General features: G+C 41.8%; 1 protein-coding gene across 3 annotated transcripts in view; it reads left to right on the top strand.

Annotated features, from left to right (window-relative positions):
• Window positions 1-12666, top strand: part of Tox3 (TOX high mobility group box family member 3) — a 109275-nt gene that overhangs the window by 844 nt on the left and 95765 nt on the right. For 2 of the 3 annotated variants that reach the window (XM_004643398.3, XM_012517396.2), the window contains exon 1: window positions 7-371. The exons of the other annotated variant lie outside the window; for it this stretch is intronic. In XM_004643398.3, coding sequence (XP_004643455.1) covers window positions 288-371 — 84 coding nt within the window. In that variant the 5' untranslated portion in view covers window positions 7-287. Of the gene's footprint in view, window positions 1-6; window positions 372-12666 lie in introns of those variants that run through there. 3 annotated transcript variants of the gene reach the window in all.

Raw genomic sequence — 12666 nt, 5'->3', positions numbered from 1 at the left:
CGCGCCCGGTCCGCGCGCAGGCTGCTTCGGTGCCCCGGTGGGGCGCGTCCCCCGGGCCGCCTCCTGCTCTCTCGCGGCTCGCGTGGCCGCGCCTTTGTGTGCCGGAGCGGCGGCTCCCGGGTTCCGAGCGCTCGGGGAGCGACGCCCCTCCAGTGCTGAGTCCCGTGCGCCGGTGAAGGGCGCCCCCGGTCGGACGCCCCCGACGGTGGATCTTGCGACTGTGAGGAGGCGGCCACCAGCCCCGACGAGCCCCAGCCCCGGCCCCCGGCCCCGGGCCCGGCTCCGGCATGGATGTGAGGTTTTACCCCGCGGCGGCCGGGGACCCCGCCGGCCTGGACTTCGCGCAGTGCTTGGGGTACTACGGCTACAAGGTGACCGGGCCGGGCCGGGCCGGGCCGGGTGGGGGACGGGGGCCACCTTCCCACCGGGCGCGCCCCCAGCTCCCGCTCACCTCCTGCTTACTTTTCTCTACCCTCTTTGCTCCCATATCCTTTGCTTTCTGGTTGCGCCTCCAGCTCTGGCCAACTCTCCCCCCTCTTCCCTTTTTGCCCCCTTCCGACCCTTTTTTTGTCCCTTGGCCAGCGCTCTTCTCTGCGTGTCGGCTCACCTCCCCCCTAGAAGATCCGCTGCCCCAAGCTAAGAGCCGCCTGAGGACTGAAAGACGGGACTTGCTTGTGATTCTTTGTTGCTTTTATTAGTAAACACAGTCGCAGCCCCCTGAGTGTGTGGGGAGGGGATAGCGCTGGGGTCCCTCATCTCTTGGTCCGATGGTTTCGGTCCACAACCCCCGTCCATCTCACCTCCCCCATCCATTCTGGAGCTGGCCCCCGGGAAAGGGAAGGAACAAACTTTTGATGTGCCCTGGACTCGGGGCAGGGGCAGGGAGGGCCTGAGGTAGTGGAAACCCCGCAGTTGGCCTTTTGCTTGCCTTTCTCTGGAGCGTTTTGGACCTCGGCACGATGGTCCCTGTCCCTCCCGATTTAGGGCAAGGGGTAGCTTCTCATTTAAAAAAAAAAAAAAAAAAAGGCAGTTAAGTTTTGCATTTCGGGGATATCAGAGTTGCAGACCTCCGCGCTGCACTACGCCCTGAGGTCACCACACCTCCTGCGCTTCCCTTACATCAACTTCCCAGACCAAGTGTTTCAGGTGGCCGAAGGTGGACCTCAGAAGGGCTCCAGCGCAGCAAGCCAGTGCCGGAGTCGAAGCCGGGGACGCTCGGACCCCAGCTCTCTTATCCTTCCTGCACCCCCCAGGGCCGAGCTTTGGCAACACCACCACCCGGAGGGTGATTTTCAGAGAAAAGAGCCCACTCCGGACGGCCTGTGCCTTTTGAATGTGACTTTCTTTTCCCTTCCCCCTGCTCCTCCCTCCTCCCCCGGTGTTCTTTCAAACCGTAGTTTGTTTATGATTGCTGGGATAACAGAGGAGGAAATCAGGAGCCCGCTGAAAGAAAGGTGCTACACAAAACTAATGAATAAATAACAGGAAGAGGAGGAATTGTATCTTTGGTGAGAAGCAGTTTGCTGTGCCCTGTGGCTGATGGAGGCTCCTGTTCCTATTTGTTTATACTCATTCCCAACTCTAGTGATGAAGTTTTGAAACACCATTAGGGTCTCTCTCTTTGCCCTGGTGTCATCCTGGGCCAGCCCGATGTGTGAAACGCGGGGCTCCCAGTAAGGGTAAATGAAGGGACTTTATTCGGTGTTTTTAACCCGTTGGTGATTATGGTGGGGCATACAGAGTTTCAGAATTCCAAGAGTATACTACATTAAGCATTGAAAAACAGGCAAGGAAAGGCCCATCGCTGTAGCCAAGTTGAGGATTGGTTTCTGTTTTCTGACTTTGGTTTTACGCAGATTATTCAGTGCTTTAAAAAGTCTCGGATGTATGTTCAGTCAGGGACTTAGGCAGCCTAATTAAGGATGTAGTGTTTCTGAGAATGCATCTAATTGTTCCAGTGGGGTATTATTTATCTCCTTACAACTTAGCCCATGTATACAAGCCTTATATAAACTGTCCATGCTCTTATTTTTGGAAGCCATTACCTTGTCTAATGTAACTACTTCTTTCTCTGATTTAAGATCAGCAACACTCGAATGACATCAAAATAGAAACCTATTGTACTAATCCAGTCACTGCAAAGCGTGGCAAATCTCTGTTCACTGGGATCCCAAGGGTACTTCAAGGGACTGGAGGAAATTGTGGGTGTTTTGTGTGTCTCTTTTTATTTTCCAAGAAAGACTATTTTGGGTCAATTTAAACTAAAGAACGTTTATTTCAGGGAAGGAATATAAAGCTTGAAAACAGTCATTATTTATTGAGATTCTTGTTCAACTTCAGGAGTGCGGATGGAAGCCGACTTGTGTCATATTTTCTTAATCCACTTATGTGACCGAAATAACTTACTCTCTTGGTAATTTATCAGTCTGATCATCCTAAATGCTGTGGGTAACCAACTTCTGAAAGTTAGAGCCTTCCACATTGGGAGGGATCACATTGTATTCATTCAAAAGGGTGTTTCCATTTACTTGCTTACAGGTAAAAAACAATATACTGAAACACAAGACTGTATTTTCTTACTGTTAACTTCAAGAATGGAAAAAAAAAACCCACAATTTTATTTCTTGTAATTTTTCTTTGTACACCAAATGTCATAGAAGGGGAAGAATTAACTTTGTGAGTATAAAACAGCAAGTACTAATTAAAGGCTTATAGCATTTTGTTTCACAGCTGACTTGTTTGTCTGAAGTATGTTGTTCACTGTAGATTTATAATAAGAATAACAAATCTAGCATACAAAGACACATTATTTCATTTGGAAACACCTGTAATTATTAATCTTTTAAGACTTAACTTTTGGTGACTTCACTTATCCTTCTGGATAAGAAATGATGGATTTCAAAAAAGTATGTTGCTGCTCTTTCTTGTTTTAATGACCATCTGGGGAACTTTAAAAGAAACACAGAACTCTCCTCTCTAGCCTTAGCAAGTGAAAAGTTAGCGCTTATCTTTAAATTTATTTACAAACCGTGAATAATAGGGTTTCATTCATTTCTCCCTTTAACAAATGGCCAGAGCCTTTTGTATAAATTATACGTGAGTGTATTATCTTTACATTCTGAGTATATGGATCCTTTTTAAATGTCAGAGCTCATGAAAGTGTACTGTCTGTGGAGAATGGATGAAAGAGTTTTGAGGGTTCAAAAGTCATTGCAAGTAGGAGAATAACTTCAAATAAAATATAGCCAGGATCATTAAAATCAGTTAATAATTCATGAACCAGCCACTGATGTATAAGCTTAAAGTCACCTCTTTTTTTCTCAGGCCTAATTTCCATTTTAATTTCAAGTGGAAAATCTTCTGTTGAAACGTTTCTTTTTCTGATGTGGCTAACAAATTAAACTGAAATCTGTATATTTTTAAAAAGTCCTTATTATGTGACACAAATTAATTGGTGACCCAGCAACTATATATCTTGAATTTTTCTTTCCTGGGAGTTCAGTTAAAATTTTTCAACAGTGAGAAAATAATGCATAGAGTACCAATTACCATACAGTTGCCAGGGGTCTGCCACCCCAGAATAAAATGTACGTAATGGGGGTGAAATGAGGTAAAGTCATCCAGTAGGTTAATAATGAAGTTGGACCTTTATTAGGTCTTTCTACATACTCTTACACTTTTTCTTTTCCTTTTAAAGTAGAGATACTGATTTCTTACCCTTACGCAGATTACTCCTGTGGTGTTTTTCTGCCCCCAGCCCCAGACCTTACTTTTAATTGTTTATTAAGTGTGTTATTCAATGATTACTATGTATAATTAAGATATGCTTGTGCTCATGTCTGAGTCCACCTTATTGGGCTTCTACTTTGGCTAACTTAAAAGATAAGAAAAAACCGAAGGGTAATTTGTTATTTGTCTATCTTCTTGGCACCATGGTTCAAATTCAGGATGTATAGGGAGAGGGATTTGATGGAACCTTTCCTCAGACTGATATTCTCAACGAGGATGAGGACTATTTGCTTTATTTCTGGGGTCCGCTATGTGGTGGTGTTGAATTTTGGAAACAGATTGAGAAATTTCCAAATTCTTCCATGGTGGGTTACTAAGTACCATGTAGAAGTCATATTGTAAGAAATAAGATTTTTCTAAAGACTTGGACCAGGGCTCGTATATTCAAATGTCTACAGAGACAACCAATTCACCTACATGACAGTAGTTTGTGGCCTAGTACAGAACATGCCCCACTTAAAGGGGTAGTGTTGCATTAGTAGATTGTTGCCATACCAACATGTGGATCCAGTGTCTCCACATTACACAATTATTTCTTCAAGAGAGCAATAATCTAGATTTTTAAAAGAAATATCCTGGAATTTAAACATTGGCCGTAAATTAACAAATAATTGCAATAATTTTGAGGGAATTGCCAAGCATGCTTTCTGTATGTTTCTTTCTCTTCAACTTTTGTTGTAGAAAAATTTATTTGCAAATGAGATACAAAAATAATTTTTAGGGCTGGGGACATAATTTAGTGGTACAGCTCCTTACTTGTCAAGTGCAGGATCCTGAGTTCGATTTCTGGGAACCCAGTCATTTTTAGTAAGTTATTTATGGTTAGCTTCAACTATGTGGGCAGTTCTGCTCCCATGGTCAGCTCTGTACCCAGTTGTGTGAGTGAAACTGACCCAAGGAAAGGAGTGTGTGTCAGCTCTAAAGCAGATTAAACTTAAGAAAGGATGGTGGCTTCAGGGTATTCTGAGAATCTTCTTAGAACTTCAGTAGGTTTCATGCATGTTTGATCGGGGCTCCCCCCCATGTATCAAACATTACATATCCTGTATTTAATATGATGTGATAACATATCTGAGTTGAACAGTTGACCTTTGTTGACATTTGGTAGGCATTTAAATATGCATTTATTAATATTAATCTTGTAGGGCTTGTTTTTGGTGTGTGCTGCTTGCATAGATCATTTTCTCCCCTCATAGTTGTGGCTTTTTTGTAGGCTCCTGAGAAACTTTGACCAAAGTTTATGATCTGAGGTGACTCACAGATAAAATAATCCTCCTGCCACTAGCTAGAGGTCTACAAATTCCGTATTCGGCTTTTCCAAACAGTGGAATGTTGATGAACCTTCTGTGCTCAGCATAGACAAATGTGCAGTTAGCCAAAGAAAATTAATTTGAGTCACTGTAGGTGAAGCCAATGAATGTATGTGGTCACAGTTCAAAGTATATGTTGACATTTCAAGAATTATCTCCTTAGTGCACAAATTCAATTGGAAGCTGAACCCACTTGAGACCTTATTTTGTTTAATCTGCACAGAACTTTAAATAAGATATTATTGTAAAAGTCTTAGCCTAGAAATCAGGATCGCAGGTTTTCTTTAAAAATAACCCTAATTTGAAGACAGTGACCCTCTGTTCATTCCTGGTGATTGTGTTGGAGCCCTGTGCATGGGCACGCATGCCCAGATGCACCATCAACCTCTCTACCTTCGGTTCTCCTAGGAGGGCCCTCTGTGTTTCTCTCAGGTCTTCAAAGACTTCAAGTTTGAAACATTTGATTAAGAGATAAAATTAAATGTGCAACCCATGGTGTTGAAACCTAGTGAAACGATGTTGCTATTACTGGAGAAACGACAACAAGGGTACCTCATGGTATGTAGGATACACTTAGAGATAGACATGGTAAAAAGTAATGTGATTAGTTTCTGCTGTAGTGGTTCTCAATCTTTATTATACGTGAGGATTGTCTAGAGAGCTTGTTATAATGCAGACTTTCGGACTTGTGGAGATGCTGATTTGTAGGTCTGGTGTGATGATCCTAGGTGACACCCAAGTTGTGGGGCTGCAGATATACTTGATATAATTTGCTATTTGCGAGTCTACTAGTTCTAACGCTGTGAACGGCAAATAACAGAGAACCCAACACACAGTGATGTAAACTATAAAGATGTACTGGCTTACAAAGAAGTCTTTAGGTAGGCAGGTCAGGCTTTTTGGATGTCTCAATTATATCCTCAACAACTCCTGGTGGTGTCTTTATTCCACAAATCTAGGAGTTTGAGCAGTTTTCTCGTTGACTGAGAACTGGACATTGGTATAGCTTTGGACATCACACACTCTCATGATAGTGCACAAAAATGGGAGTGAGATGATGGGGGTGGGGGTGGGTAGTGATAACAAAAAAACATTTTCCCATCTGCACATCTCTTATCAAGAAGAAAAAGATTTTTTCTCATCTCTTCTCTGTTTTATTGACCCGAGAAGCGTTGCATTGCCCATGATACATGATAGGTGGTTCACTGGCAAAGAAGGAGATGCCTCTGGTGAGTTCAGACTCACCCTGTGTTGTCTCCTGGGGCTGACCATTGCTCATGGGCATCATTAGTCCTGTTCTCTGTTAGCAAGAAAAAAGACTGTTGGAAAGGACTAACAGTGTCTACTCCCTAGTCTAGGGATGAATTTTGAGTGGGCCAGTGGTTTGGTTGTTCCCCTTTGGGAAAATGATTTCTAACTGGATTCTTTAGGACCTGACCAGTGAGCAATCTAGGGAGAGCACATAGGACACCATTACACAATTGTGGTAAGTTGTGAGGACTTAAACCAGGCAGATGTGAACAAGGAGTTGGTCATAGTAGAAAGGAGGGTACTCGATAGAGCATTGCTTAGCTTGGAAAGGGAGAAGAGGAGAAAGATGACTCAAGGCCTTTGAACCTGGGATAAAGAGCTTGAAGGGAAGTAGATCAGTTTTGAAGGAATGATGAAGACAACTTGAGTTGTTTTGATGAATATGTGCACAGAAACATACACTGAGTCTCGGGAGAGACTCCGGGGCTGGGGAACCTACGTTAGGGTCCTCCTGTATGCAGTACTGTGATGTGATGCAAATTGACTTGTGTTCCTCTAGAGTAGCAGGCTGGAGATGCCAGGACATAGCCTTGGTCTTGAGGATTGCTAGTATTGCTAATTCAACTCCCCAGTTAGTAAGGGAATAATTGAAGAAATAATGCATGGAATTAAAATTATTTGGAAATAGGACTCTGCCATTAAAATAATGGCATAGAAAAGCAGAGAGGGAGAGATGAAGGGAGAGAAGAAGGGAGGGAGGGGGAGAGAGAGGGGGAGAGAAAGAGGAACAGAGAGGAGAGAGATCTGTACTCTTAATAGCTATTTGGAAGAAGACATGCTTAAGTGATTAAATGGGAATGGTGCTGAATTTGTAGGGACATAATTTTAAACCGTATTTGCCATTTATAAATGAAACATTTTATTTTTATTTGTTGTAAGAGCCACAATTTTAAGTCAAATTTTGTGAGATGTTGTTGATGCCCTAAGTGTTTCAGAGAATTTGTTTCAGTGTGGTTAATAAAGAGGAAAAGAGTTTTTGTTAAGTATGCTTGTCAATTAAAATGTGTTTCGAATGTAGATTCAGGTCACCTAAAAAAGAAAGCCTGTTTTAAAATGTGATGAGTAGAGGGTTTTTATTTAAGGTCTGTGTGAGCCTTTGACAAGTTTTACCTTCTGCCATTAAAGGACATCATTTTATTCTGTTTCCTAGGTTTATTATGTCTTTGATCTCTTGTTAGACAGACCACATTCTCTTAAATACATTCTTCTAAATGTTTGTATAAAACACATGAAGCACTGGAAAAGGGTCCTTCTTGTGTGACTAGCATTCTATCTTTAGTCTCAATTTAATTTTGCTTTCTTTTTAGAAGAATAATTTCAGTATCCTGATAACCCATAAATTAAATGAATTGGCCAATAGTAAGACACATTTAGATTTTTTCTAAATACACATTTGAATAATATAGACTCATTCTTTTAGAGGAGCCAGACTTCAAGGTGGGTCCTTCTATTCCAACTGTGGCAAGTTCAATGTGGCCTTATCAATATAGATTAAATTGTTTATATAGAAGAATTATATTAAGGGTGGGGAATGAGTTATGAAACTTATTTTACATTGATATACTATAAACAATGATGCTATATTATAGGACTTTCCCACAATTCTACAGCTAATTTTTAATCAGCAAGGGAGATACTATAGAATAACAGAAGTTCTACAGCTTTCTTTAAAAGATCTACATAGGTATATGTAGAAGCCCTGACTTGAAAATTTATGCAAAATTGGTGTGCTTGGTCAGAAGTTAATTTTCTTAGACAAAGGAGGAATTAAATCTAGGAATATTGGGCAGTAAGAAACAAAACAAACAAAAAACCAAAACTCAGTTGATCTCTTTCATAAAATTTTGACATCTGTATCTTTAACGAGAAACTTAATATCTGACTTATTTTAAAAGTCTAATAAAGCTGATATGGTGGTCGACATCTGTAATTCCAACTACTCCTGAAGCTGAGAAGAGGGGGTCACAATTTGAGGGCAGCCTGGGAAACTTAGAGAGACTGGGTCTGAAATTAAAAATAAAAAGGACTAGTGATGTAGTTCAGTGGTACAGTGCACTTGGTTCAATCACCAGTACTGGGAAAAAAAATCTAGTAAAAAAGTTTAATGAAGACATGCTTAAAACAATTGTGCTCATTAAAAATGCTTTTGGTTTCAAGTGAGAAATGTCACCCTACTGAGTTGAATACAACAGGGACTCTAAGTTTTGTCTTGGGGATAGCTGGATTCAGAATCCCAAGGGTCTGGGAAGACTATTACCTGTGCTTTTCTTTCTTTCTTTTTTTTTTTTAATCAGCCACACAGACCACAAGTGGTGAAAATCTGGCCAGCCACAGTTCCTGGTCACCTTCTCACAGCTCAGCCTCCCCAAGAGGGAAAATTCTAGCTTCCTTGTTTTGGTAGCATATCTAAATCAGATCTCACTGCAGAGACTTGGTCCCATGATTACCTCTGTGGTCAAGTAGCCACCTCCAGTGATGATGACTCACCTGAAGTCCACACCCAGAGCAGGGAACTCTGTGCTCCTCAGAAAAGAAGCAAAATGCTAGTGTCACCATGACTGAAATTGGGTATAGGGCAAGAAAAAAAAAGTCCACATAAGCTGCTTACTCAAGTGGAGCTTGATGATTTTGAAGCTAAGGATTAGTATTATCCGTGTTTATTACATTCTTTCTGGAAACTAGAATCAGACTGTACTTATTTAAAGCCTACTGTTTGTAGTAGGAATAAACTTTTTAGAGACTGAGATTAGATGTAGTCTACCTTCAAGGGACCTCTAGTTTGATAGGGTTGATTGAGGGGCCAGGTGAGTATATGTATATTGATGGTGAGAGAGAATATGCATATATGAGAGAGGTGTTTTAGACTTAGGCAAATGATGATGTTGGTAAAAGTCGTCTATGTGCCAAACTCGCTATGAAAGACAGTCATGAGAAGGGATTGGCACAGTCAGGAAATAGAGCCCAGTGGGCTGTCAAATTTGCACTGAAGAAGTAGAAAAAATTAGATTTTAGGGAAGAGAGAAGAATCCCAGAAAAGATTTGCAATGTGAACATAACACTTGGGCAGAAGTCCCACTAGAGGCCTGTGCAGGGTGTTCCCATAGGAGTGTCTGTGGGAACGTTCTGTCCTCTTGCTGGGGAAGGGGTTGAGTCCAAATTATGGAGGCGCTGCAATGTTTGATGAAAGATCCAACCTTTAATAGGTACTAGTAAAATATGTGTGTGTGTGTGTGTGTGTGTGTGTGTGTGTGTGTTTGTAGACAGAGGATGACACTTAAGTGGGAGCTAATGAAAGAATTTTCAGACACTAAGGTTTGGGAGGGTTTGTGGGGAGCAAACGAGAGAGCAAACAAGAGAGACTGCTATTGAATAGTGGATAATCAAATGATCAGTTGGTATTGGGTTGAAGATTGTAGATTAAGGGAAGTTAATCCCTAAATGAAGACTTGGTAATCATTTCTTTGAGTTAATAGGGAAGAAAAGAAGATAACTGAATTACCATTTATATAACACACACATACACACACACACGCGCGCGCGTACGCATGCACTCTACCACTCTGCACATGCATAGACAACTGCTCTTAATCCAAGCATCCAGATTGGTGAAGAAATGGTCAAAGGAAAGAGACCTCATTGAAGACAAAGAAGACCAAATTAGAATTCAGCTTCCATGCAGCTGAACACAACAGCAGCAACAACATGAAAGTCTTGAGTAGCAGTGGCTTCAATAAAGTCGATGTTCACTTCTCTTTTCTCTGAGTATGTCTAGAGGGAAAGTAGTCTATGGATGGTATAGGGGTTGCATAAATATGGGAGAGCTAAGCTGCCTCTAGATGTCCAGTGCTCCATGTCATGTAGTCCGACCAGTAGGAGGGAGTTGGCCAAAGACAAAGGGAAGGTTTCAGAAAATGGCATATGGTGTTTTGCTTACATCTCACTGGCCAGATTGAGTCACATGATTGTACCTATGACTGCCAGGTACATAGAACATGCAGTCTGTATTGCCCTGGGATGTACCTAGCCAAATGCGCCGTTACTGTGGAGGAGGGAGTGGGTAGACAGGAATAGACAACATGTAGTCTAGCAAGGAAAGTAGTGATGGGTGAGGTCCACAGAACTCTTGACCATCCCCATGCTAGAAATTTTGTGTGCAAATTTCAGCCATCTATTTTTTTTTTCCCAAATTTCAATGTTTTTGCTTTCATTTGCTCCCTGGAGGATCCTTCTTTAGTGAAGGAGATATCCTGGTATATCTTTCTAGTCCTTTATTCAGGTTTAGGATTTTATTGCGGGTGCTCTTAAATACTCAGTGATTTATGTTCTTATTCATAGGAACTGCAAACTAGCATGTCCTAATTTAACCCAGTCATAGACTCACTTTCATCTTCAGAATACTCCTGGAGTGCTCATAGTGCTGTTTCCCAAGTGTGAACTATTCCTGACAAGGTTTTGGCCACAAGTCAATCTGCAACCATCATTCTTAAAGCGAGATTTCTTGAAAACTTCGGGGCACATGTAGTGTACTGCTGACTCATTACACCGTGCACCTGGGGAGAGAATTGTCTTCAGCAGAAGCCCTGGTGCCTTACGCTCTTGCCTCGCTGACTCCACTGGCCTTTTGGTTAGCGCTTGAGTCCTTATGACACCTGTGCCCAGAAGACCTGTCTGAGCTGCCCAAGCCACTGTGTTCACTGCTCTTTTGTTGTGCACTTCATGTCAGCCCTCAGTCACAGTCTCATTTCTGCACTTTAGGGTAGCACTGAAACGATATCCATTTCTTTGCAAAGAATGCTGTTGGACTAGACTCAGCTCCTTTTGCTGTGTACTCTTTTTGTTCGTGCACAGTGGATAGGTCAAGTGTTTCTGACTTTCTCTAAGTCTGGGGTAAAACAGCCATGCACTGTCTTCACCAGAATTATCTTTTCACTTGATGAAGAATTGGATGTTACCTGCTGTGGACCTCTCCTTTCTCATCTTCACCAGTCTAGGTCTGCTTTTTAGCTTTTCTCTTTGGAATAAATCCTTTCAGCAGGGTTGACTTTCCTTGCCTGATTGCTCAAGTTCTCAGTTCTGCAGATTCTTCTTGTTTTCTTATCTTGCTCCTTTCTTCTTTCTAATATTCCTGGGTGTCTCCTGATCCCCACTACAGATTTTCTAGTCATCAGTTTCAAGAGTGCTACCTCATTTGTCACTATTTTTTCTGATTCTTCAATCTACCCTCATTACAAAATAAATTGCATTTTCATTTTTTTCTTAAACATATTCATGGGAAATTAAGACACCACAAATAGAAAATCCCATCTCTGTGTAGAAGAAAATCCTAAAGATAAACACACAGAGAATAAACATGTTAGGAAGTCTCGCTGGGGTCCTGGCTTGCCTAAGGCTCTGCCATGTGTTTGTTGAAAGGAGAGATTTACAAGTGTGAGGGAGGTGCTGAAGGTGGGTTAGCACCCAACCAGGACTTTGTTTTTTATTTTATCTGAGTTTGAGAAGAAACTCAGACCAGATCACAATGGCATTCTCCAGGTGTAACTAAAGGGACCTCCCTTCCTTGTCTTTGTACATCATAGAGAAAAGTGCTTCTCAAACTTAAGTGTGCTTACCAGTCCACTAGGGACCTGGATCCAATGCAGATAGTAGGTCTGAGAGTGAGAATTCCCAACACCTTCCCAGATAAGGGCTGCATGGCTGCTTGTGGGCCACATCCTTCGTTGTACAGCTTCAGAGTAAGGACCATCGACATATGCATTATTGCCGGGCTGTACTGACCCCTCTAATATCTTCTCTGAAAAAAAATTATTTAGTTATGTAATCTCAGCTTGGGTCCTGTGTCCTCACTCAGATTCTCCTTACCATGGTGTGATCTGCTTTCGCATCTCTACATTACCAAGCTGTCTTCTCTCTTCTTGGAGGGGTTCTCCTTGCCATGTCAAACTTCACTGAATCATGTAAGAGCATGGACTTCCTGTGTTAGGCCAAACACTATGCCAAATCCTAGGGTGATGTTTTCTGAAAACTCTTTTTTTCCCCGTAAATTTATTGAGAAACAAATAGCACTGAGACAGTTTCAAACCAAACTGGTAGGACAGTTTCAATAATTAACACATTGTATACATTCTTCCTTGTGGTTAATTGCTGTACAAGATGCAGACATGATATCCTACTTACAAACACCATTAGAACAAATCCCTCTATTCATTAATAGAATGTAACTGTATATCGATCCTAGCCATTTGAATACACAGATACA

The sequence above is a fragment of the Octodon degus genome, unplaced genomic scaffold, assembly GCF_000260255.1.
Source record: "Octodon degus isolate 3935 unplaced genomic scaffold, OctDeg1.0 scaffold00173, whole genome shotgun sequence".
Lineage (NCBI taxonomy): Eukaryota > Metazoa > Chordata > Mammalia > Rodentia > Octodontidae > Octodon > Octodon degus.
This window is presented reverse-complemented; position numbering and strand designations above follow the sequence as displayed.